Source organism: Hippoglossus hippoglossus, chromosome 7 (genome assembly GCF_009819705.1).
Source record: "Hippoglossus hippoglossus isolate fHipHip1 chromosome 7, fHipHip1.pri, whole genome shotgun sequence".
NCBI lineage: Eukaryota > Metazoa > Chordata > Actinopteri > Pleuronectiformes > Pleuronectidae > Hippoglossus > Hippoglossus hippoglossus.
In genome coordinates, this window is record NC_047157.1 from 3,474,063 (window position 1) to 3,501,860 (window position 27,798).

At 43.9% G+C, this 27,798-nt stretch overlaps 1 protein-coding gene across 5 annotated transcripts; it reads right to left on the reverse strand.

The window, feature by feature from the left end:
• kif3b (kinesin family member 3B) lies at nucleotides 1-27,794 on the reverse strand. 5 transcript variants are annotated; one of them, XM_034589977.1, is made up of 9 exons: nucleotides 8,795-9,022; nucleotides 6,703-8,181; nucleotides 6,369-6,470; nucleotides 5,574-5,696; nucleotides 4,561-4,679; nucleotides 4,151-4,267; nucleotides 3,883-3,988; nucleotides 1,510-1,721; nucleotides 1-443 (listed from the first exon to the last, which is right to left on the reverse strand). In XM_034589977.1, exons 2-9 carry the CDS (start codon nucleotides 8,101-8,103, stop codon nucleotides 338-340), a joined length of 2,286 nt encoding a protein of 761 aa, XP_034445868.1. In that variant the 5' UTR covers nucleotides 8,104-8,181; nucleotides 8,795-9,022; the 3' UTR covers nucleotides 1-337. The 5 variants fall into 5 exon arrangements, with proteins under 5 accessions (XP_034445868.1, XP_034445869.1, XP_034445867.1 ...); XM_034589978.1 differs by having other exon boundaries at nucleotides 71-443; nucleotides 6,703-8,184; XM_034589975.1 differs by lacking the exons at nucleotides 1-443; nucleotides 1,510-1,721; nucleotides 3,883-3,988; ... (4 more) ...; nucleotides 6,703-8,181; nucleotides 8,795-9,022 and adding exons at nucleotides 15,755-16,229; nucleotides 18,479-18,690; nucleotides 18,883-18,988; ... (4 more) ...; nucleotides 25,489-26,970; nucleotides 27,581-27,794.
• Between the last annotated feature and the right edge of the window lie 4 nt (nucleotides 27,795-27,798).

The following is a 27,798-nucleotide window of genomic DNA, read 5'->3' on the forward strand; positions in this document are numbered from 1 at the left end:
TCAGACATTCATAGCAGCTAATAGCAGTGTGGAGTGATGTGAGGCTTCAGGCGTGGCTGCTGTCCCAGCGTTGTATTGGCTCACACTCAGGATGAGTGGGTTTAAATGTCCAAAGGAAAAAGCTCATGAGAACAGTTAATAGTGGTGTGGCTACAGTTAAAACCTACAAAGCAGCATTAGTATTAAAGTTTTCTGTAACGTTTACAGAATCCCAGATTCTGTAGTAAAAAAAAAAAAAAAAAATAGACTAAAACCAAACCCATTCTCTCAAAGTTGAGTCCCCAAGTGGAAAGGTGCACGAGAGAGGTTGTGGTAGTGACAGTAGTGGCAGAAGCGGTCACTTGGGCACCAGGCCGCGGCATTGTGGGTAAAGAGGAGATCCTGGACTGGAGGGGCTGAAAGGAGACGTTGGGGTGCTCGACATCTTACCAGTTCTGGGTCGACTGAGTGACAGAGAGCAAAAACAGAAAGTTGAACAGATTGTGGGTGTTCAGGAATTTTTAACGCCACTATATACTATATATATATATATACTATATATATACTATATATATATATATATACTATATATATATATATATATACTATATATATATATATATATATATATATATATATATATATATATATATATATATATATATATATATATATAGTATATATATATATATATATATATATATATATATATATATATATAACATTACATCTGTACACCATTGGGAGAGCCGGGCCTGGTTCGTTCCACACATACTTCCTTCTCTCTCCAAGCAGTACCAGAGGTCAGGTTATAGATAAAGGACCAACCAACAGTACATTGTAGTGTCTACGTTTAGTGACTTTCATATCTAACTCAGATGCTCCAGACAGAGAGACACCAACTTCAACTCTTTTGCCTATTTCGCCAGTGGCAAGACGTAAGGACAAAATGTGATTTAGGAATTCATACTTTAGACTTAACTATCCAATAGGATGTGAACACCTACATGTAACATAAAGAGTGACAGCAATTCTAGCCTTTCATGAATGTGCTGTTAGAATGGGTGACACAAGTAGAGGGAGATATATGTGGAAGCTGTGGGAGACATCTTCAGACTTGGGGGTGATAATTTCTCCTGTTACTCTGTTAGTGTTTGTATATTGTTTCACCTTCTGTTCTCCTTGATGCATCAAGTCCACATTAAAATCTTCTGCATAAGACATCAGCTGCTGCCTGAGTTCAACTTTCACCAGCTTCCACAAAACTTCCATAACAGTGGGAATAACAGCAAAGGTCACGAATCTAAACATTTGGACTTTTAATAAATGGGTTCTATGATTTATTTTGTTTCCAGACAAAAAACAAATTATTCAAGATCCAGCCAAACTACAGGACAATACAGTAAGCTCTTTTGTAATGTGATTTGGTGCTACACACAAATTGAACTGAATTGAAAATTGAATTATTAAACAAGTCCAACATGTGGTATTGGCAGCTGAAGGAGAGCTTACAGGTGACAGTTAACTTACCCAGACTTTGGTTTCTTGAGGCTGGAGATGGCACTGGCTGGTGGGGTTGGTCCTAAACTGCTGTAAAAGCCTAAGGCATCTACCTGGATCTCATCCTCATCCCTGAGAGCGTCCCTCAGAGCTGCTGCCACCGTTGGGGCGATTACCGGCTCCTGATAGTCTATAGTCGTCCGTGTTGGAAGGTCCATGTCCAGTATCTGGATGTTTTCAGCCTGGGGGCAGAGAAGCACAAAATATACGTACATTTTTGTATTCGCAATGAAGTAGGGATGCACATTTTTTAATTACAAGGATACATTTTTACATGTTCAAACAGCAGCATAAAACAGTAGAACATGAGGATTCACAGCACCTGCAGCGGCTGTGAACAATACCAACAGGTCTATATAACGTTTCTTGTTACCTAGACACTCACTCATTTCCTTGCTTGTTTTTTACACTTCTCATAACAACATTAAGACCTTTAACTCAGTATCTTGTGATGTTGCTTCATAGTGGAGCTGTGCTGAACTCTTTGCATCTGATTATAAACTTATGTACACTACCGTTCAAAAGTTTGGGGTCACTTAGAAATTTCCTTATTTTTCAAAGAAAAGCACTGTTTTTTTCAATGAAGATAACATTAAATTAATCAGAAATACACTCTATACATTGTTAATGTGGTAAATGACTATTCTAGGTGGAAACGTCTGGTTTTTAATGAAATATCTACATAGGTGTATAGAGGCCCATTTCCAGCAACTATCACTCCAGTGTTCTAATGGTACATTGTGTTTGCTAATCGCCTTAGAAGACTAATGGATGATTAGAAAACCCTTGAAAACCCTTGTGCAATTATGTTAGCACAGCTGAAAACTGTTTTGCTGGTGAGAGAAGCTATAAAACTGGCCTTCCTTTGAGCTAGTTGAGTATCTGGAGCATCACATTTGTGGGTTCGATTATACTCTCAAAATGGCCAGAAAAAGAGAACTTTCATGTGAAACTCGCCAGTCTATTCTTGTTCTTAGAAATGAAGGCTATTCCATGCGAGAAATTGCAAAGAAACTGAAAATTTCCTACAACGGTGTGTACTACTCCCTTCAGAGAACAGCACAAACGGGCTCTAACCAGAGTAGAAAGAGAAGTGGGAGGCCCCGGTGCACAACTCAGCAAGAAGACAAGTATATTAGAGTCTCTAGTTTGAGAAATAGACGCCTCACAGGTCCTCAACTGGCAGCTTCTTTAAATGGTACCCGCAAAACGCCAGTGTCAACGTCTACAGTGAAGAGGCGACTCCGGGATGCTGGCCTTCTAGGCAGAGTGGCAAAGAAAAAGCCATATCTGAGACTGGCCAATAAAAAGAAAAGATTGATATGGGCAAAAGAACACAGACATTGGACAGAGGAAGATTGGAAAAAAGTGTTATGGACAGACGAATCAAAGTTTGAGGTGTTTGGATCACACAGAAGAACATTTGTGAGACGCAGAACAGGTGAAAAGATGCTGGAAGAGTGCCTGACGCCATCTGTCAAGCATGGTGGAGGTAATGTGATGGTCTGGGGCTGCTTTGGTGCTGGTAAAGTGGGAGATTTGTACAAGGTAAAAGGGATTTTAAATAAGGAAGGCTATCACTCCATTTTGCAACGCCATGCCATACCCTGTGGACAGCGCTTGATTGGAGCCAATTTCCTCCTACAACAGGACAATGACCCAAAGCACACCTCCAAATTATGCAAGAACTATTTAGGGAAGAAGCAGGCAGCTGGTATGCTGTCTGTAATGGAGTGGCCAGCGCAGTCACCAGATCTCAACCCCATTGAGCTGTTGTGGGAGCAGCTTGACCGTATGGTACGCAAGAAGTGTCCATCAAGCCAATCCAACTTGTGGGAGGTGCTTCAGGAAGCGGGGGGTGACATTTCTACAGATTACCTCAACACATTAACAGCTAGAATGCCAAAGGTCTGCAATGCTGTAATTGCTGCAAATGGAGCATTCTTTGACGAAAGCAATGTTTGAAGAACAAAATTAATATATCAAATAAAAATAATTATTTCTAACCTTGTCAATGTCTTGACTATATTTTCTATTCATTTTGCAACTCATTTGATAAATAAAAGTGTGAGTTTTCATGGAAAACACGAAATTGTCTGGGTGACCCCAAACTTTTGAACGGTAGTGTATATGAAATTCACGTCTAACTATGCTGTTAAAGTTGCCTTGCAGTGTGAGGTTTGTATCGATTGTCTGCACATGTAGGTTCAGCCCTTGTGGTGTAACCTGTGAAACATGAGACAAGGATGACGAATGTACACTCACTGTGTCTGTGGGTTTTTTATGCGTAGAGACATTGAATATGTTCATCAGTGAAACAGGTGAAGAGAAGGTGCTGCTTACTTTGTATCTCGTGTCAGGCTTCATCATCATGGCCACACGAGCGTGGTGACAGAGGGGCCTCCTGTAGCCCACTGCAGACAGAGGCCTGGTCCTCATCCGCTGATCACTGAAGCAGACACACAAAGTGAATTTGACATTAGGGCTGGGCAATATGACATAATGAAATGATGGAAAAACATCTATCATTTCATATTTCGCTCTGTTGTTTATTGCACTGTGCCACAAATCACTTTACGTAAAAACATGCTAGGAATATTGTGTAACTTACTCCTCTAGACGTGTAATGGGCTGCATTTTCCAGTGCTCATCCTCTTCATCAATATAAGCTCTGCTGACTATTTTGCTCTTCTCCTCTTGGGGAATGAAGTTCTCAATGATCAGATGTCTGAAAGACAACAGACAAGCAGTTAGCAGGAGGCAGTAAGAGACAAGATGGCAAGCAGAGAATGACAGCAAGACACAAACACTCAGATGTGTGTTTGTGACTTAGTTTAACCTCATATTCATTAATAATGACAGTGACATATTTTAAAGGAAAATCTGGTTGAACAGAACTCGTTCCTAAGTATTCAACCGCACAACTTTGTTCCTGTGTGTGTTCTCTCCTGGAGCAGGACAGATTGTGTTCATCATGGATATAATGCTGATGGCCAACAGAATGATATGCAAGCTCCTTACTTGAGTTTGAGGTCCCTGGTGAGCTCATTCTGGGTCTGTTCCAGCTCCTGACGCTCTCTGATGTGTGCCTCCTGGATGTCGTGGATTTCTGCCTTCACTGCCTGCAGCTTGGCAAACAGCTGAAGCACAAAGGAGGAATGAAACCAGGGTTTCCATGATGAGAAGTATATTCAGTCTTACATTACATTACATTGTATTTAGCTCATGCTTTTATCCAAAGCAACTACATTAGGTGCATTCAATGACTTAGAATTTTGGCTTAAACAGTGACTGTCATGAGGAGTTTTCTGTCAATTAATCATTGTTGGACCAAGAGAATAAGAAGAGGATAGAGAGAGAACAAAGAACTGTGAGGGGGCTTCATCAAGTAATCACGTTTTTCCCGGACCGGATTCATCACTATGAGAGGTTGATTATATAAAAGAATTGCATAGCTTCTTTATGATCCCAGAGCCTGAAGGTAAAGTCTCTCTCTCTCTCTCTCTCTCTCTCTCTCTCTCTCTCTCTCTCTCTCTCTCTCTCTCTCTCTCTCTCTCTCTCTCTCTCTCTCTCTCTCTCTCTCTCTCTCTCTCTCTCTCTCTCTCTCTCTCTCTCTCTCTCTCTCTCTCTCTCTCTCAGACTCAGCTGACATCTCTACTCGCTACAGTTTAAATGTTGTATGAAATAACACTTATCATCACATAATGATCGATACTTTTATTAATGAGCTAAATCTTTTTCAGAGCAGTGCATTCATCAACTTGCTCTTTTCCTCACACACACGTTTGGCTTGACGCGGTTGGCGCAGTGCGAATGATAGAGACACAGAAAGGAGCAGTACATTACTGACAGAGCAGCTCAATTTCTTTCATTGTCTGCATAGACCACCTACTGTGTGGGGTCTATGTTGGCAGTGACCTAAGCTTTTACAAAGAATGAATATTTATATTTGTGATTACAGTGGCCAGGACTGGAGATGCATGCAGAAAGGTGAGTGTGAGTGGACAGGAACAACAGTAGGTTGGAGCTGATACCTTTTTCAGCTTCTTGGTTTTGATGTCGACCTCCTGCTGCAAAGAAGTGTAGGTCTCCTTCAGCTCCAGAGTCTCCTCGTCACGACTCTCCATCTGTTGCTGCATCTCTCGCTCTCTGTGTTTCTGCAAACACACATTTTAAACTTTAGACCACAGTGCTCTGTGTGATCAGGCTACACAGCGGTCCCTGACTGAAAGGGAGCTTGTTATGTTGTCCTCATGTTGTCCATTTTACACACGAGAAGAGACAGTAGAAAGAAAAATAGTCACTGTGAAAAAGATAATGCCACAGGAAGAGACAACAAGGAAGAAGACTGACGATTGCATGAGTGTTATTGAGAAAGTACATATTTTACAACTCAATCAGGGAATGCTTTTACTTGAGCCAAGTGTAACTACAAGAACTATCGGCGGCACTGCTATCACCATGTAAGTATTTTTTCTCCCTGACTGTTGTCATGTTGGTGACAAACTACACAAAGGATCTCAGACCAGGTGTATATGAGGCTTAACTAAGCTATTGTTAAAACATGCAATTAACCCCACCATTCCATTGAAACATCAACATTATCATCCCACCAAGGTCTCCTAATGCTGCATCATTGTTTTACTGTAGAGCCATATTCCTAAATTTTGTGTCAGTGTGAGTGTGAATGTGTCTTTCCAGGGTGTACTCCACCTCTCGCCCAATGTCAGCTGGGTTTGACCGCAGGCCTTCTTGTAACCTGCCATCACACTGTTGTTGACTTGAGACCTTCACACAGTTTACCACTACTTTTCAGATGTTTCACATACCTGTTCAGCGATTTCATGCCTCCTCTGCTGCAGCATTTTCTGTTGCTCGTTGGTGTGATCCACTATGTTCTTCCCCCCAACCAGAAGCTTACTCTCCATTGCCTGGATGAGGAAGAATAAATTGATGAGAACACTTCAGATCACACAGGATATAAAGGCAATTCCATCTCACGAGCAGAACAACATACAACATACAGATCCACTGGCCTGTGTGTGTACATTTTAAACGAATCTAGTAGTTGTTGCATCTGATGAAAATCTAATTTGTCATGTTAAGGCAACAGTAACATTCTAGCTGGACAGAAACACACCCTGTCTAGAAAAGTCTGCCTACCTTAACTTTAGCTGTAAGCATCTCTCCAGCCTCCCTCTCCCTCCTCAAGTCTTCCATTTTCTTCTCCTTCTTCTTTAGCAGTCGAACTTTCTCCTCAGCCACCAGACTGTGATCCTCCATGATGGCCTTCCTCTCTCTCTCCAGCTTCTCCTGCTGCTCCCCCCAGTAATCTCCTTTGTCATCTCCATCTTCATCATCATCCTCTGTCTCTCCTTCCAGATCCTCACCATCGCTCCCTTCCCCAGCTCTCCTCCTTTGCTTACTCTTCTTTTTTCCCCCTGAGCGCTTCTGCAGCTGCCCCTTCAACCTGGCGATCTCCTCCTGAAACTCCCTCAGTAGTGCATCCTTGGGGTCCTCATTGATGCGTGGTTTATTCTTGATGTTCTTTGCCCTGTTGGAGTAGCGCAGTGTTGTCAAGGTCTCCTCCATGTTGTAGGATGCCGGCCCAATGTTGGCAACCATGACGGTGCAGGCGTTGCCCCCCAGGGAGTCCTGCAGCAGACGGGTGAGTTTTGAGTCTCGGTAGGGGATGTGGCTGCTCCTGCCATCCACCAGAGCTGATATGACGTTCCCCAGAGCAGAAAGTGACAGGTTGATCTTTGTGGCTTCTTTAAGCCTCTCCCCCTGAGCGCCAGTCTTGGCCTGCCTTTCGCTGCCAGCTAAATCTACCAAGTTCAGTTTGCCCACTCTGATATGGTTCTCCCCGTCCACACCCAACTCACTGCACTCAACAGTGATGACAAAAATGGCGTGAGATCGGGAGCTGTGTTCATTCATGTTTGTAGAACCCACAGAACGATTCTGGTTGCCCACGTTCATGACATGCTCGATCTCTCGCACACTCTTGGTGACAAATGACGACAGGTCTTTGACATAAACGCCCGTGTCAGGCCTCTCCCTCAGCTCAAGGCGATGGGCTTGGTTCTTGGAAAGCAAGTCTTTGACCTCCTCTTGGTAAATTTCAAGATATGATGCTCTCACCAGGTACTGCTGATTCTGGGATCGTGAGATGTGTGTGAAGATGTGCTCAAAGGAGTTAGGGATCACCCCTCTCTTCTCTGGATCATTTCTCACCCCCTCCATTGTGTATGTCTTCCCTGTACCCGTCTGCCCATAGGCAAAGATGGTCCCATTGAAGCCAAGAAGAACTGAATCCACCAGTGGCCTGAAGGTTTCATCGTACAGATCTATTTGTTTGGAGTTCCAGTCGTAGACTGAATCAAAAGTGAAGACTTTGGGACTTTCGCTGGCTGAAGCTTCTCTGTGGTTCCTGACAACAATTTGGCCCAGTTTCACATCCACAGAGACGACTCTTTCAAATTTGTTTGCCTGTTCTTTTTCATTCATTGGGCGACATCGGACCACCACCTTCACTGTCTCAGGACTCTTGCTCTTGGACATGGTGAGGATCTGCAGCTCACACGCCTTCCAAGTGCAGTGTCAGGAACAGTTGGCCTGTAGAAATGCCCTCATCAGAATCTGCTGGAGAAGACACATGCAATGCTTAGTACCAACCTTCCATGACAACCTCGATAAAACACACTCTTACATACAAACTGGAAAACCTGCTTAAACTGAGCAACGCTACACTATGAACAGACTTTAGCCCTGACATCTCTCCTGATGCTAACACCTGTGTTGCAGGTCAACATGTCCCTGGTTTGAAACACTTCTCTATGATACTGAGCATAGCATTAGAACTGGTGAGGTTGATCTGAGTCATTAAACAGGAATTAGCTCCATGTCCATGACAGTGGTGAACAGCAGCATTAGCACACTGCTCTGACTATTGAATGCCTCCACCCTAATTTAGCTCAAGTTAGCCGGTTAACCTGCAGCTACAAGCTGCTATGTAAACGACTCTATGGTGGAAGTTCAGGTTGTGAAGTGACAGCCTCTATGGGGACTTCACCAGCCGGAACATGTCGATAACCAACGCGTTTTACAGAACCTGTCCAACTGATGCTAGCACAGCAGCGGGTCCGCTAACCGACGTTAGCTAATGCCAACGACAACCGACAACGAGACCACAAGACCGGCCTAGCAACGGCAAACACAGCGGTAACCTCCGCTACACGTCTGCTAGCATTACCTGGCTAACGCTAGTGGCGAGGACCAACATGGGTTCAACACATCACCCAACAAAAAGTAAAAACTCGTTGGACTCGTGAAACCAAAGCGACACAAACACAACTTCACAGCACAGACACACACAGGTCGTGCAGCGTTCAGAGGAGAAGAACGTGAGCTAATCCATAACTCCCAGTCACCGCTGCTCATCATACTGTGCTGGGCTGGGTTGCCAGGTTCACCCACCACATCCCCCAACATAGACACTTGTGAAAAACATTAAACCAAGTAAATATTAGTGTCCAGACGCAGTATATATATATTACAATTAATTAAATAGTAATATTAAACTTCTTATTACATTTATACATGCAAACATATATACATACAAGCTCACATGCATGCATTATGAACAATACAAATTCCAAGTATTCTAACTTATCTGGCAACCGAGCGTCTCCCAGCTTGTCCCACGGGGCTGAGTATATCCTTCGGAGACTGAGGAAAGCCAACACCACCCATTATGACACACTGCATCACTGTCTGGCACAGAAACTGTAAAGTTGCAGGCCTGACTCTGCAGAGGGAAGTGACAACGCAGAAAACATCATAGGTGTCTCTCCCTCTCCACAATAGCAAACATATACCAGGTGTGTCAGAGAGGCCCACAACATAATGGCAGACCCCTCTCCCCCCTGCCACCACCTCTTTGCACCTGTGCCATCTGTGAGGATCATGAAGTATGGTTAGGAGGCTGCAGAGTATCCGGGCAAAGTCTGTCAGACTCTAACAGCTTTCCCCCCCAAGCCACCGGAGCTCTAAACACACTCCAGATCAAGCCCCCCTCTTCGCCTGCCAGCATCACAGGACTGAACCAACCAACGTGCACTTTCTGTTTTAGGGTTGATTACCATAGAAGTACCTTTTTATCATCTGATTTGACCGTTTTTCTATTATCAATTATTATTTGTGTCTTGAGTGAGTGCACACTGTCCTTGTGTGACTCTTTCTGTTTTTATACATGTTGACTGAGAACAGTATTTCGCTCCTATGGTTCTTCCTCTTCTTCAAAATTGGCCTGTATTGATATGCGATAAGTGGACAGCTCAGGTGTGAACACTCCGGATCTATGTCCGATCTGAGTGCGTTCACACCTGTACTGAGAGCTGTCCACTTAAGATCGGATCACAAAAACCACATGTTAATACCAGGTGTGTACGGGGCCTTTGAATTGGCCATAAGCCTGAAGTGAATAAAACTCTGAATCTGAATGAGATGAGCCACCGAATTTGGACCTGAAGGAATTTCCATTCGTGTCTCTCTACACTAATCTGGATGTGAGTCCAGATTAGGGTTAACCCTAACCCTACACTGTCAATATCAAATAAAGCAGAATGACCTTAACAAAATAATCTAATAAGATTTGCACAAATTAACCATGAATGAATCAGATAAAATCGTAAGTTATTTCTTACTTACAGTATATGTAGTGCCACATGTGTTGCAGGTCCATGCAGCTTTTGACACTGATCTGAGAGGGTGTTTAGGGGCCTTAAACCTCCATGTGTTAAATCTGGCTGGTGTCAGGGCAAGCTTTGTTTTGAAGGGTGAATGGTTTGAGGTTTGAGTTTGAAAAATAGGGAGGGTACTAATGAACCATTTACCTGATATCCATAAAGTTTTTCTGTCTTAGGCAGGCAGACCTCGACATGACACTAGTGGCCAGTGACAACAACTAACCCTCATTTATAAACCTGCAGCCAGGAGCGTCTTTGCCAGGGCGTGAGCTGGACATGCAGCCGGGATCTTTTCCACAAACCAGCCTGCTAGTGTGCTTACCCCTGCCCACTACAGACCAACCTTCAGTGGGCTCAAAATGCGGGGTTGAGCTGGCTGAGGCCTTGGTTTTAGCTCCCAAGACTATATATGGATCCTTAGCCTGACCAAGGGCAGCCCCCGGAGCTCCATTGGTTACGGCGCAGGACCATGGAATTGTGGTGTCGTTATCCACCGGTACTGGAGCTGAACAGTCAGGGGAGCATGCCGTGCTGGTCAAATCCCTTTCATAGTAGGCCCGCATGACAGCAAGTTGTTTAGCCTCAGCAGTAATGACAGTGGAGAAGTCCAGGACAAGCTTATCCCGCTATTTGACTTCAGCCTCCAGACGAGATGTTGTTTTATAACTTTGACAAGGTGGCAAGACACACGGCCATCAAGGTAGGGAATGACAGTTCTTAAAAACAATAGACAAAAATCCTGAATATTGTTTAAGGTTATCACATGCCAATATTTCAAAGGTATAGCTTAAAAATGTGGCTGATTTCCGCTGCCTATTTGGTAAAAATTTGTATTGACATGCAGCATTGATATGGCTTACTTGTGGCTTAGATCTGGCAGGAGTGCCATCATTCCACACGGTATGTGGGCCGGTTAAGAATATGGACTGTGGACCAAATCTGGCCAAGACTAAATAAGAGTGGCCCAGATTTGGGCCAGTCAAATGGAAGCGGACCGCTGAAGTGCCATCATTCCATTCGGTATGCGGGCCAGATGAGGATAGAATATGAACAGTGGGCCGGATCTGGGCCAGATTATAAATGCACTTTAGCCAAGATTTTGGCAAGTTCTAGTTGATGTGGTTCCATCTTTGTTGACATGTGGTATTGCTATGGGTTACTTGTGTCCCAGACCTGGCAAAAGGGAACGGTCTGCCCAAGTGTCATCATTCCAGTCAGTACGTGAGCTGGATGAGAGAATTTGGTTAGGTCCAAGAAGGGGAACAGGGACAGAGGGGGCCTCCTCCACTTACCAGGAGTGGTCAGTTGGAGCAAGCCAGAGACTGGGAGATGTTGGTGGACGTAGGCCAGCGACTTCTAGTCCCATCTAATATTGTCACTACCAGCCTGAGACCAGACCTGGTACTCTGGTCCAACACTCTGCGCGTCTTCTTGACAATACTCTGGGAGGATGTTGTTAATAAAGCAAATGAGAGGAAAAAGCTGCGGTATGCATGACATTTGAGGCAGAGCAACGTCGTTAGAAGGCAATGGTTTGCCCTGTGGAGTTTGGCTGCAGGGGTTTAATTGCAACATCCACAATCACGTTGCTCAGAGATCTGGGGATCTATGGACAAGCTCTGTGCCAGACCATACAAGAAACATCACACACTGCAGAACGCTGCAACCAATGGCTCTGGATCAGGAGGAAAGATCCCAACTGGGCCCCAAGAAGTTAGGGACATGCACCCAGGTCTGATCAACCTGCGGTGGGCCTGCCTGAGGAGAAGGTGTCTTGTGATTTAAAGGCCGAAACACCTGATGACCTTCAAACGTACAAGGAATATTCACCATCTTGTCCTATGTTATAAAATCATATCTTTATTGGTGAAAAACATTTTAGAAAAAGTTGTGCAGAATGAAGTTAGAACATTTTATATTCAGCCTTCCTGGTTTATCTGCAACGGAGATCTTTTAGTCTATGTTTTACATAAATTGAAACAGAATTTGCATTATTATTGTTCACATGTAGTTTTTACCAGTTTGAATCATTTATTTAACTTACGAAATTAAAAAAGTAAAAAATAATAAAAGTTCACATCTTTTCAAAATTAAAGCTGTGTAATTAAGCTCAATATGAAGAGTATCCGAGGACGTTAAAGACATCTTCAACCCAGTCCACAGGCTGTTGACATATCCAAATCACCCCAAACTCGACACTGGGTTAGGGTTAGGGTTCCTAACCATTAGATGAATGGTTCGTGAGATATGCGTTCTACAGACAGACTTTTGTGCAATAGGTAGATATAGTGTTTTACCTACATAGGACATGAGGCTTGAGGTTTATTTTTAAATATGATCACATGTCCATCTTTTAAATATTCCAGAGACGGGACATACTGCCATCTTATCATTGAATTGTCTTTAATAATTAAAAGAAACTAAACATGTAAAAGACTTGAACACAGACAGAAGTGCACCAGTAACCGTCATTTGGCTACAAGAGCATCATCAGCATCATAGTTGGTCACTTAAATTTTAGATATGCAGTTCGATCCAGTGATGTGGCGACAGGATACACACACACAAAGGTTTTCAGTTAAATTAAGATGTTAACATTCTCCTAATCAGGTTCCTGTGAGTGATGAATACACAACCATATTTATTCTTCTCAAGCGTGCTAAAATCATGCGCAAGGTACACAGCATTGCAGTGGTAGTTACAATAATGAGGTCTTATTTTAAAGATTATGTTTGTGTTCATGAAGATAAATGTACAGTCAATGTGTGAATACTCAGTAGTGACATATATCTACAGGTGACTCACGCTTTTATCTGTGGCAGACTCATCAACCAACACATTTAAACATGTACACACGCACACACCCCAAAAGCCTGCACCTTACTGTATACAAAAAAGGAAATAATACTTGTATCACATAAAAGTAAACATTAAATTGTAAAGCTCAAAAAATAAAACAATTTATTTTCAAGAAAATTAATACAAAATTATATCTACATCAGTCTATAAAAAAAAGAAATTATAATAAGTTAGACTAGATTCTTTTCCAGCTGCAAAAATGACTGAGGATTGCCTTTCAACCAGTCTATATTCACTGTTACATATCTAACTACATAACATATTTCTGTATGTAGGCGCTGGCCAAACAGCAGGAGAGAGCCTTTACTTTTCAGTACTTGTCAACTTTGAACTGAGCTTCATAGTGATGCCTCTACAACAATCCACTACACAAATCAAGTATTTGAGAGGATTTCATTTGCCATTTGACCCAGGCCTGTTGAAAAGTCACAGTGGGCAGTAAAAGCTAACTCGTAGGGTTGGGTTGATGGACTATTCCATCATCCATTGAAGATGGCTGACAGCCGTGATGCCCCCCCGTTCAACACTGACAGATGGGTGCAGCCTGCCACGCAAAGACTATAATTTCAGTTTCTACTATAACGTAGAAAAACACTTAATCCTATACAAATGCTGTTAAAATAATTCAGTTATCGTGATCAAGTAGTCCGCTTACAGTGTTTATTTTGGGTCTTTTCATAAAGGTTTGGACTGTAAAAAAATGATGTTTTACAGTTTTTACCAGCTCTCAGTAATTTACTGCTCCTCTCCGTCTCTATCATTTGCGCTGTGCACTGCCAAACGAATCACGCTACACAAGTGCGCCCCACCATTTCCTCCAGGTTTCCATACATTGTTTAAATTTACAAATTCTGTTGTTTTTGCCCAGTCTGTGTTTGGATATGTGTACCTGCCTGTCAGCGCGCGAGAGAGAAAGAGAGTGAGCGGTGTCAGGACGGGCTGAATTACTAAATGAATGCGAGCAGCTATGAGGACAGATTTTACTCATTTAAGAAAAGTATCGGTCATTATGTGGTGATCAGTGTTGATATGGTGGCGTCATTTCAAACAAATCAACATTTACACTGTAGCGGGTCAGAGACATCAGCTGAGTCTGTGTGTGTGTCTACGAGTTAATTCATTTGTTAAGACGACCCCCCCCCAATTTCATCTTCCATCACAATGTATACTGGTTCACTGTTCACTGTATACATTGTCATATGCCAATTTAGTTGACATTGCCCAACCCTACTCTGTAGCTGCGAGTGGACAAAACACCCCTCAGTGAAGAGGTTGGGGGGACAAAGAGCAGCAGAGAGGCAGGCTGAACAGTGGAGGTTAAAGCTGCATATTGTTCACCTGTAGGCAAATGGAATGGTTCATGTTCAGATCATACTGTTTATAAAGATGGTCAACATGACAGCTCCCAAAAGTGAAGTCAAAACATCTTGATTGCCCCCTGGTGGCTGGCTGCAGTATGGATCATAAACCCCACCCCTTCCATGTTTGCTGAGGAAGTGGAGACCAGTCATCCATCTTCCTATTCAGTCAGTTTCAGATCCATTTAAGTCCAAAGTGTTTTGACTGAGTTTTGTGGCACCACCACAATACTGTGAAGATATCAACACTTCGCTGGGTTTTTAGTGTTCCGTTAGACCAACACAGAAGTAGAGGAGGTGAACATGACATCCCTCTTCTACCTTCTCTTCCTGTGGCCCGCAGCCTTAAACCTAGGGCCAGTTGATTGCTGTGCCCACATGCTCTGCCTCTCCATATATTTTACCTACAGTCCGACTGGAATGTCAGGACTGTGCTGTAAAATAATTCCCTGATGAATGAGCAGACAAAGTAACACTGACAGAGAAGAACGTGTGAGTATGTGTGGGCGGCCTTAAAATGAAGGAGCAGAGCTGAAGGGCACAGGTTAAGGCATCGTGGAACCCTGATGAACCCTGAGCCACAGCCTTATTGGAAAAGTGTTCCGTGACTCAGGGTGTGCTTAGCATTCATCTCCCGCTGGGATGTCCGGTGGCCTACTGCAGTGTCGCTAAGCCCAGAATGTTTGTGTGAATGTGTGCAGCTCTCTCCCACCGCTCCTGCCTCCATCTGATGTGCCCCAGGAAGAACAGCATTTACTCTTTACAGCAACTGGTGACAGGCCAAGTCTGTAATGTGTTCGACTTTCTGGCCTTAACATTTACAATCAAACACAGCTCAAGAAACAGTCCAATGTTTTAGCAAATATCCTCACTTGTTACTCTAATGTCTGTACAGAGTATGAAGCCACAGCCAGTAAGTGATTAGCTTAACTTAGCATTAAGACTTCCTGGAGCCTCATTGTTACCATGAGGTTGCTAGGCAACCAGTGAAGGCAGCCAAGACAAGCTGATTACTTCAGGCTTTAATAGACACGAGAGTGGTGCTGATTATCTCATCTGGCAAGAAAGTATATTTACCAAAATGTGGAACTACTTCTTTAAAGACACAAAACGCCACACACCTGCACCTTAAAATCATCAGAATAAGACAGTGCAGTTTAACAGAAGGTTCAATAATCAGTGTGTGACAGAAAGACACACAGACATACAAATGTTCAGCAAACACAAAAACACCCCTTAATTTTTTTCTTATACATTAAGAACACTGTAAATGTGAAATTTAAGACATTCATAGCAGCTAATAGCAGTGTGGAGTGATGTGAGGCTTCAGGCGTGGCTGCTGTCCTGGTGTTGTATTGGCTCACACTCAGGATGAGTGGGTTTAAATCTCCAAAGGAAAAAGCTCATGACAACAGTTAATAGTGGTGTGGCTACAGTTAAAACCTACAAAGCAGCATTAGTATTAAAGTTTTCTGTAACGTTTACAGAATCCCAGATTCTGTAGTAAAAAAAATAAAAATAAAAAAAAAATAAAACCAAACCCATTCTCTCAAAGTTGAGTCCAAGTGGAAAGGTGCACGAGAGAGGTTGTGGTAGTGACAGTAGTGGCAGAAGCGGTCACTTGGGCACCAGGCCGCGGCATTGTGGGTAAAGAGGAGATCCTGGACTGGAGGGGCTGAAAGGAGACGTTGGGGTGCTCGACATCTTACCAGTTCTGGGTCGACTGAGTGACAGAGAGCAAAAACAGAAAGTTGAACAGATTGTGGGTGTTCAGGAATTTTTAACGCCACTATATACTATATATGTATATATATATATATATATATATATATATAACATTACATCTGTACACCATTGGGAGAGTCGGGCCTGGTTCGTTCCACACATACTTCCTTCTCTCTCCAAGCAGTACCAGAGGTCAGGTTATAGATAAAGGACCAACCAACAGTACATTGTAGTGTCTACGTTTAGTGACTTTCATATCTAACTCAGATGCTCCAGACAGAGAGACACCAACTTCAACTCTCACCAACTTCAACTCTTTTGCCTATTTCCGGTGGAGATTTTGTGCACGCATTTATTTTCTGCGGAGAGTAAGAACATTTCTGCGCACGTTAGTAAATGAGGCCCAATGTGATTCATGAATGCATACTTTAGACTTAACTATCCAATAGGATGTGAACACCTACATGTTACATAAAGAGTGACAGCAATTCTAGCCATTCATGGATGTGCTGTTAGAATGGGTGCTACAAGTAGAGGAAGATATATGTGGAAGCTGTGGGAGACATCTTCAGACTTGGGGGTGACAATTTCTCCTGTTACTCTGTTAGTGTTTGTATATTGTTTCACCTTCTGGTCTCCTTGATGCATCAAGTCTACATTAAAATTTTCTGCATAAGAAATCAGCTGCTGCCTGAGTTCAACTTTCACCAGCTTCCACAAAACTTCCATAACAGTGGGAATAACAGCAAAGGTCAAGAATCTAAACATTTGGACTCTAAACATGTTCTATGGTTTCTTTTGTTTCCAGACAAAAAACGATGAATCCAAGATCCAGACAAACTACAGGACAATACAGTAAGCTCTTTTGTAATGTGATTTGGTGCTACACACAAATTGAACTGAATTGAAAATTGAATTATTAAATAAGTACAACATGTGGTATTGGCAGCTGAAGGAGAGCTTACAGGTGACATTTTATTGTAATTCCTTATTATCAGGCTCCAGCAGTAAGTCGTTAAAGACTCTGCAGCTTGTCCAAAATGCTGCAGCACGTGTCCTGACAAGAACCAGGAAAAGAGACCACATTTCTCCTGTATTAGATTCACTACACTGGCAAATCTAGAATAGAATTTAAAATTCTCCTCCTCACCTTCAAGGCCCTTAATAATATGGCACCATTATACCTCAAAGAGCTGATAGTACCTTATCAACCCACTAGAGCACGGCGCTCCCAGAATTCAGGCTTACTTGTCGTCCCTAAAGTCTCTAAAAGTAGAGTAGGAGCCAGAGCTTTCAGCTATCAAGCTCCTCTCCTATGGAATCATCTCCCACTTTCAGTTCGGGAGGCAGACACCATCTGTACGTTTAAGAGTAGGCTTAAAACCTTCCTTTACGATAAAGCTTATAGTTAGAGCCGGTCCAGGCTTGTCTTTGACCTGCTCTTAGTTATGCTGCTATAGGTCTAGAAGGTCGGGGGACACATGACACACGGAGCTTCTCTTCCCAGCTTCTCCTTCCTCTTCTCAATCCTTATCACGTCAAAGAAATTTATATCTCATCAATACATGTTACTGACTTGACGTCCACATCGTGGATTATGATGGTGGATCGTGTATCAGAGATCGTGATCGTAATGGTGGATCCAGTATGGCAGATCCTGTATCTAGCCGGCTGATTGTGATAATAATGGCGGATCCTGTATCGTGTTGGCATCTGATAATGGTGGTGGACCACGATCGAGGTGGCAGCTGATGATGGATCCTGATGGCGGCAGTGGACAATGACTGTGGACTATAGTGGCATCCGATCTTGATGGTGGATCATGATCGTGGTGGCAGCTGACCATAGACTATGATTGCAGCAGAACTGCTTGATACATAGTATTTCTCCTCAGATACTCGACCATTACTGACAATAATCCGTCAATTCACTGACCTTCAGTTATGCTTCAAAATGTTTACCCTTATCAATGCTGCTAAAACCTTTATCTTGATGATGTTCTCCTTTATACTTGACATCTATTGCACTTCTGTCCGTCCTGGGAGAGGGATCCCTCACATGTGGCTCTCTCTGAGGTTTCTACTTTCTTTTTACCCTGTTAAAAGGGTTTTTTTTTTGTAGTTTTTCCTTACTCTTGTTGAGGGTTAAAGGCAGAGGAAGTCACACCTTGTTAAAGCCCTATGAGACAAATTGTGATTTGTGAATATGGGCTATACAAATAAAATTTGATTGATTGAATTAACTTACCCAGACTTTGGTTTCTTGAGGCTGGAGATGGCACTGGCTGGTGGGGTTGGTCCTAAACTGTTGTAAAAGCCTAAGGCATCTACCTGGATCTCATCCTCATCCCTGAGAGCGTCCCTCAGAGCTGCTGCCACCGTTGGGGCGATTACCGGCTCCTGATAGTCTATAGTCGTCCGTGTTGGAAGGTCCATGTCCAGTATCTGGATGTTTTCAGCCTGGGGGCAGAGAAGCACAAAATATACGTACATTTTTGTATTCGCAATGAAGTAGGGATGCACATGTACATTTTGTTATTCTTACTGATAACTGACATTAACCGCATTCATGTGTGTGTGACCAGAGACAGCTCACGGAGTGAGCTTGAATATGTTCATCAGTGAAACAGGTGAAGAGAAAGTGCTGCTTACTTTGTATCTCGTGTCAGGCTTCATCATCATGGCCATGCGAGCGTGGTGACAGAGAGGCCTCCTGTAGCCCACTGCAGACAGAGGCCTGGTCATCATCTGATGTTCACTGAAACAGAAAGTTAAGCATCATGAAAAAAAATTGGTATCTTACATGAAATTAATTAGGGCTTTGCAGGATGATGATATATCCTTTAACGATCAAATTCACTGTTTGTGTGATGATCTGAACAAAGAACACAGTTTCTGCTGGTGGCATTTCTAAGATGAAGAGTGCTGAAAGTGACTGTATTCTGTTCTTATCATTAAGTGTAAACAGAAAGCAATTTATTGTTTTTAAAAGAGGAATTAACATTAATACCACCTGTAACCATGGAAATGCTTGGGGGGGTTTGCAGGATGGTTAGTGCGTTTGCATGGTTGGGAAATTTTCTGAAGGTCTGTCCGTTTGGCAATTTCCATAAGGACTTGGTCGTGCCTCCATCTTTACCGACCTTCTCCAAATGATTCAGGACAGCCGGTAAGGATGTAATGCAAGGTACAGATGGTTGCTCTGTACTGCTCCACATCTTTAGGTGGTTAGGAGTTGGCGAGATCTGACCATACGACTGACAGTGTTGTTATTACTCTTGGCTTCCTTAATGACTTGGCTGATCACTGATGTATGCTCAAGAAATCCAGAGTACCCTGGGGCTCGTTGGTGAAGATAAGATTTCAATGATGGACCAGAATATGTATCCCTTCAACATCTAGCAGGAAGATCTCCTGAAACTGTTTCAGTCTTGATGAGTTCAATTCTTTAGGATCAAAACAACCCTCAGCCAGTGTTCAGAGACGAGGCTCCTGCTTCTTCTTCCATGCCTGAAACACAACTTACACCATGGTCTTGAGCTTCATTGTTGTCTCTCCTTTAAGGGTGTGGTTTCCGATCAAAGTTTTCCAGACTTTCAGATAAACCCCTTTTTCTTGTACTCTGAGCAGGTTAAGCATTGATGTCTAGGGCACTGCTGGTTTTCCTCTTGGTCCTGGTCCTCCACCGACTGACAAGCAGTACTAATAAACTCGAAAACAGCTCTCTGGCCGATACAAGGTGCTTTGCCTTGCTGTTATTGCTCTTTGCACTTCAACTTGCCTCGGTGAATTTTCACACCACATCTGTTCTTGAATACATCTTCACAGATGTTGTATTGTATTTTGGATTCACTATCTTGTCTTGCCACATTTAATCTTGTAGTCCTTACACCGTTGTCTGGGTCTTTGGCTGTGTGATTTGTCCCCAATGGCATAATTACACACATAAAGGTTCTACCCAGATGAAGAATTTACGTAAAAACATGCTAGGAATATTGTGTAACTTACTCCTCTATACGTGTAATGGGCTGCATTTTCCAGTGCTCATCCTCTTCATCAATGTAAGCTCTGCTGACTATTTTGCTCTTCTCCTCTTGGGGAATGAAGTTCTCAATGATCAGATGTCTGAAAGACAACAGACAAGCAGTTAGCAGGAGGCAGTAAGAGACAAGATGGCAAGCAGAGAATGACAGCAAGACACAAACACTCAGATGTGTGTCATTTATGACACCAGGAGCTCTGCTTATTTGAGGATGTTGATTAGAAATTATACACTTAATTTAACCTCACATTCATTAATAACGACAGTGACATATTTTAAAGGGGAATTTAAATGCAAATTCCACTTTGTTAGTGCTTCTACAGGTTAATGTGGGTATCTGGCATGTCTACCAACCCAAAAACTCTGGGGAAAAAAACACTTGCGCGTTTTGTTATAGTTCCTCTAAGTCAGAAACGTCATGCTTGAGCGACTCGATTGCGCTTCCTGGGTTTTGTGTCGTAACAAGGTACTGGAAGTCTCCCTACATGGTCTTGGCCCACCCCCCACCTCATCCCCCCGTCTCCCCCGTCCCCCCACACTCGTTACGCCGGGTTTACACCGGAGGCAGCGAGGCTGCGAGGCAGCGCCGTTCCCAAGCGCGCAGCCGCCTGGCTGTTCACACGGGACGAGCATTTCTCCGCTGGTCAGCCCGCGATTCACTCACATGTGGCATTTGTCTGGATCGTTGGGACTGGGAGGCTGCAGCAGTTGCTCGGGCGCGACCGCTCGCTCTCCCATGCGTGAGCTAGAATTTGTGTCAGCGCCACACAGCCAGCAGTGTGGAAGACTTCCGCAGTGTTCAGCACTACTGTACGCCGGGTTACAGTAGTTACGCCGGGGTACAGTAGTTACGCCGGGTTACAGTAGTTACGCCGGGTTAACACTGGACGTGGAAGCGCCGCTGCGAGGCAGCGCAGCGCCGTTCTCAAGCGCGCAGCCGCCTGGCTGTTCACACGGGACGTGCATTTCTCCGCGCTGGTCAGCCCCATAGACTGTATATATAAGGTCAACCCGCGATTCTGCTTTCTCCGCTTGTTGTTGTACCCGTTGAATGTCGGGGTTCGGGGGTAAATGATGGTCTTCATAGCCCCCCCCACCCCTCTCTTTCTTTCTCTCTCTGTCTGTCTGTCTGCTTGTGTGCTTGTAGTGGATGGGCAGAGGGGGACATTTAATTATGTGATTGGGAAAATTCAAACTCCAGGACAACAGAAGGGGAATACAAAGTATGGGATGCATATTTGATAATTTATATCATATAAAATATGTAATTTATATCGTTTAAAACCATGGGGGGAGAGGGGGAGGGGGGAGCTGGCTCATTAGCATTTAAAGGAACAGGCACTCAAAACAGGTCACTCTGTGGAGGGCTGTTTTATACTGGGTAAAAAGGGTGCTGTTTTATATGATCCTTGTGGTATTTTGACCAAAGTATGTTACAGACATTTCATTAAGACCCCAAGGAACCATATCAACTTGTGGTAAAATGGGCATGCTATGTCCCCTTTAAAGGAAAATCTGGTTGAACAGAAATAGTTCCTAAGTATTCAACCGCACAACTTTGTTCCTGTGTGTGTTCTCTCCTGGAGCAGGACAGATTGTGTTCATCATGGATATAATGCTGATGGCCAACAGAATGATATGCAAGCTCCTTACTTGAGTTTGAGGTCCCTGGTGAGCTCATTCTGGGTCTGTTCCAGCTCCTGACGCTCTCTGATGTGTGCCTCCTGGATGTCGTGGATTTCTGCCTTCACTGCCTGCAGCTTGGCAAACAGCTGAAGCACAAAGGAGGATTGAAACCAGGGTTTCCATGATGAGAAGTATATTTTCAGTCTTAGAACTTGGCTGAAACAGTGACTGTCACGAGGAGTAATGGAATATCTGAATCCATCAACTAAGGCAATTGTGTATTCTTACCAGATGTAAGTACTACCTACTTACTTGCAAGGCGTTTTATTACCAGACACATACATTTTCTAAGGCAGAGCATATCAGATTTGCAAAATTCAACAGAAATGCTGACCTAAGCATCTACAAATAATGAATATTTACGCTATCAGTGAATATGGCCGACTCAGAATAAATTCGTTGAATACAGTGGCCAGGACTGGAGATGCATCCTGAAAACAAGTGAGTGGACAGGAACGACAGACATTTAGTCAACCAGTCAAGGTTGGAGCTGAAACCTTTTTCAGCTTCTTGGTTTTGATGTCGACCTCCTGCTGCAAAGAAGTGTAGGTCTCCTTCAGCTCCAGAGTCTCCTCGTCACGACTCTCCATCTCCTGCTGCATCTCTCGCTCGCTGCGTTTCTGCAAACACACATTTTAAACTTTAGACCACAGTGCCCTGTGTGTGATCAGGCTACACAGAGGTCCCTGACTGAAAGGAAGCTTGTTATCTTGTTCTCAATTTTAGACACAGTCAAGTAAGAGATAGGAATATTTTTTTGTCCCAGACTTTTGTAATGTTGTTGACAAACTACAGACCCCACCACAGCACAGAGACAGCCCTCGTCAAAATCACCAACGACCTCCTCATCGCTGCTGACTCCGGCCACATCAGTATCCTCATCCTCCTTGAACTCTCTGCGGTGTTCGACACAGTCTCCCATACCATCCTCCTCAACCGCCTATCCAAATACCTCAGCCTTACTGGAACAGCTCTCACCTGGTTCCAATCTTACCTCTCCAACAGGAAACAGTTCATCACCATCAAAGGTTCTAGCCCCACTCCAGCCCCAGTCAACCAAGGTGTCCCACAAGGCTCAGTGCTGGGCCCCCCTCTTTTCACCATCTACATGCTCCCCCTTGGTCGTATCATCCGTCAACATGGCCTTAATTACCACTCTTACTTTGACGTCACCCAGCTCTACATAAGCACTCATCCATCTGCTCAGCCCCCCCCCCCAGTCAATAGTCAATTGCATGCACGACATTAAAATCTGGATTTTAGGTTGGAGACCTCCTCCTAAACATCGACGGCTGCTCCATCGCCCCATCCCCCGAGGTCTGCAACCTGGGCGTCATTCTTGACTCCACCCTCTCCTTCAAATCCCACATCAAATCTGTCACCAAATCTTCACCTTCTTTCACCTCAAAAATATCTCCAGACTCCAGCCTTCACTCCCTGACTCCGTTGCAGAAACCCTCACCCATGCCTTTTTCACCTCCTGCCTGGATTACTGCAATGGAGTCCTGTTTGGGGTACCTGACAACATCCTGAAACGACTCCAATATGTACAGAACTCTGCAAGGTTTTTCACCCGCACTAAGCCCTTGCAGCACATCACGCCGACCCTCATTTACCTCCACTGGCTCCCGATAAAGGCCTGCAACTACAAATCCCTCCATGCTCTAGCCCCACTATATTTAACCGACCTCCTCCAACCCTACACTGCACTCAGAAGGCTACGGTCCTCAAACTTAGGTTTGCTCTCCAACCCCAGCACCAAATTACGAACTTTTGGAGACAGAGCCTTCTGTGTCGCAGCCCCCACCCTCTGGAACTCTCTCCCTGCTGAACTACGCAACGCTGAATCTCTCGACATTTTCCAAAAACTCCTCAAGCACCAACTCTTCACTAAGGCATTTGGCCTCTGTTTATGATGCACCCTGCTGCTAAATTATATCCTGTTCTGTAATTGTATTATTACCTTTTTCTTTTCTCTACTGTTTTGTCCTCACAAACATATGCAAAGCGTCCTTGGGTCCCGTGAAAGGAGCTATATAAATATAAGCCTTTATTATTATTATTATTACACAAAGGATCTCAGACCACGTGTACAGATTGCAAGATTAATGCACTTGGATAAATATGAGACTTAATTAAGCTTTTGTTAAAACATAAAACAAAAACTACATTCACTAAAACACCAAATGTATCATGACCTCCACTTGTTGCTCTTCCCACTACAGTTTCATTATGAACCCAAAAAAATATTTTACACTTCTCTTGTTATACTGTAGCCATTTCCCTAAATTGCCTACAGGTGTGAGTGTGAATGGTTGTTTGTGTCTGTCAGCCGAGTGATGGACTGTTGATCCGTCCATACTGTACCCCTAACCCTTTTTCTTATCTGTTTTTACTTGTTTGTTCAGGAAGTAGATCTGCAGTTTTTTTTTCTAATCTTAAAAATACAACAGTTGAATACACATGGCTAGTAGAGGTGTGCATCTTCACAACGCCTCATGATTCGATTACGATTCAGCAGTCAATGATTTGAATGCACAATGATGCATCTCAATGTTTCACATCCAGTTTCCTATATTACTGCACATGGCTGCTTTTTCATCAGTTAATAAAATCAGTCAGACAAATATGAACTCTGTTTTTAGAAAGCGCTTTATAAAGTAGTACAGACTGTTACTGTTGTTACAATTGTGCAGTAATTTACAAAATAAGGTTTTCAATTCAAAAATCAGTATACAACAGTAAGTCTATTACAGGGGTCAATGATCTCCACACTGATTAGACATTCATTCAGTTTAGACTTGTGTGCTGCACCTAAGGCTTAAAAGGACAAACTCTTGGTTTGTGGTGCTTTAAATATACACTTGCAGCCAAAATTAGACTTCTTTAGTGGAAAAACTCATAGCGCAAAGTTTGAATACAAGAAAGTTAACACACTTTTTGAGGATGTTGGTCTAATTTATATATAGAGAGAACTCTTTCCTAACAGAAGAGATTATGCCTATTATTCCGCCCCCACTCTCTATATGAGAATAGCCTATTTCAAAACATTTGAAAAGGATAAAGACAAAATAAATACCTGTGGAATTGGGACAATAGATTTTAGAAAGCCCAGAGACTGGGCTTTCCGGCATGCTAGAAATCTAGTCTGAGTCTGTGAGGCATCGACAGTTTACCACTACTTTTGAGATGTTTCACATACCTGTTCAGCGATTTCATGCCTCCTCTGCTGCAGCATTTTCTGTTGCTCGTTGGTGTGATCCACTATGTTCTTCCCCCCAACCAGAAGCTTACTCTCCATTGCCTGGATGAGGGAGAATAAATTGATGAGAACACTTCAGATCACACAGGATATAAAAGGTAATTCCATCTCACGAGCAGAACAACATACAGATCCACTGGCCTGTGTGTGTACATTTTAGATGAATCTAGTAGTTGTTGCATCTGATGAAAATCTAATTTGTCATGTTAAGGCAACAGTAACATTCTAGCTGGACAGAAACACACCCTGTCTAGAAAAGCCTGCCTACCTTAACTTTAGCTGTAAGCATCTCTCCAGCCTCCCTCTCCCTCCTCAAGTCTTCCATTTTCTTCTCCTTCTTCTTGAGCAACCGAACTTTCTCCTCAGCCACCAGACTGTGATCCTCCATGATGGCCTTCCTCTCTCTCTCCAGCTTCTCCTGCTGCTCCCCCCAGTAATCTCCTTTGTCATCTCCATCTTCATCATCATCCTCTGTCTCTCCTTCCAGATCGTCACCATCGCTCCCTTCCCCAGCTCTCCTCCTTTGCTTCCTCTTCTTTTTTTCCCCTGAGCGCTTCTCCAGCTGCTCTTTCAACCTGGCGATCTCCTCCTGAAACTCCCTCAGTAGTGCATCCTTGGGGTCCTCATTGATGCGTGGTTTATTCTTGATGTTCTTTGCCCTGTTGGAGTAGCGCAGTGTTGTCAAGGTCTCCTCCATGTTGTAGGATGCCGGCCCAATGTTGGCAACCATGACGGTGCAGGCATTGCCCCCCAGGGAGTCCTGCAGCAGACGGGTGAGTTTTGAATCTCGGTAGGGGATGTGGCTGCTCCTGCCATCCACCAGAGCTGATATGACGTTCCCCAGAGCAGAAAGTGACAGGTTGATCTTTGTGGCTTCTTTAAGCCTCTCCCCCTGAGCGCCAGTCTTGGCCTGCCTTTCGCTGCCAGCTAAATCTACCAAGTTCAGTTTGCCCACTCTGATATGGTTCTCCCCGTCCACACCCAACTCACTGCACTCAACAGTGATGACAAAAATGGCGTGAGATCGGGAGCTGTGTTCATTCATGTTTGTAGAACCCACAGAACGATTCTGGTTGCCCACGTTCATGACATGCTCGATCTCTCGCACACTCTTGGTGACAAATGACGACAGGTCTTTGACATAAACGCCCGTGTCAGGCCTCTCCCTCAGCTCAAGGCGATGGGCTTGGTTCTTGGAAAGCAAGTCTTTGACCTCCTCTTGGTAAATTTCAAGATATGATGCTCTCACCAGGTACTGCTGATTCTGGGATCGTGAGATGTGTGTGAAGATGTGCTCAAAGGAGTTAGGGATCACCCCTCTCTTCTCTGGATCATTTCTCACCCCCTCCATTGTGTATGTCTTCCCTGTACCCGTCTGCCCATAGGCAAAGATGGTCCCATTGAAGCCAAGAAGAACTGAATCCACCAGTGGCCTGAAGGTTTCATCGTACAGATCTATTTGTTTGGAGTTCCAGTCGTAGACTGAATCAAAAGTGAAGACTTTGGGACTTTCGCTGGCTGAAGCTTCTCTGTGGTTCCTGACAACAATTTGGCCCAGTTTCACATCCACAGAGACGACTCTTTCAAATTTGTTTGCCTGTTCTTTTTCATTCATTGGGCGACATCGGACCACCACCTTCACTGTCTCAGGACTCTTGCTCTTGGACATGGTGAGGATCTGCAGCTCACACGCCTTCCAAGTGCAGTGTCAGGAACAGTTGGCCTGTAGAAATGCCCTCATCAGAATCTGCTGGAGAAGACACATGCAATGCTTAGTACCAACCTTCCATGACAACCTCGATAAAACACACTCTTACATACAAACTGGAAAACCTGCTTAAACTGAGCAACGCTACACTATGAACAGACTTTAGCCCTGACATCTCTCCTGATGCTAACACCTGTGTTGCAGGTCAACATGTCCCTGGTTTGAAACACTTCTCTATGATACTGAGCATAGCATTAGAACTGGTGAGGTTGGTCTTAGTCATTAAACAGGAATTAGCTCCATGTCCATGACAGTGGTGAACAGCAGCATTAGCACACTGCTCTGACTATTGAATGCCTCCACCCTAATTTAGCTCAAGTTAGCCGGTTAACCTGCAGCTACAAGCTGCTATGTAAACGACTCTATGGTGGAAGTTCAGGTTGTGAAGTGACAGCCTCTATGGGGACTTCACCAGCCGGAACATGTCGATAACCAACGCGTTTTACAGAACCTGTCCAACTGATGCTAGCACAGCAGCGGGTCCGCTAACCGACGTTAGCTACTGCCAACGACAACCGACAACGAGACCACAAGACCGGCCTAGCAACGGCAAACACAGCGGTAACCTCCGCTACACGTCTGCTAGCATTACCTGGCTAACGCTAGTGGCGAGGACCAACATGGGTTCAACACGTCACCCAACAAAAAGTAAAAACTCGTTGGACTCGTGAAACCAAAGCGACACAAACACAACTTCACAGCACAGACACACACAGGTCGTGCAGCGTTCAGAGGAGAAGAACGTGAGCTAATCCATAACTCCCAGTCACCGCTGCTCATCATACTGTGCTGGGCTGGGTTGGCTGGGTT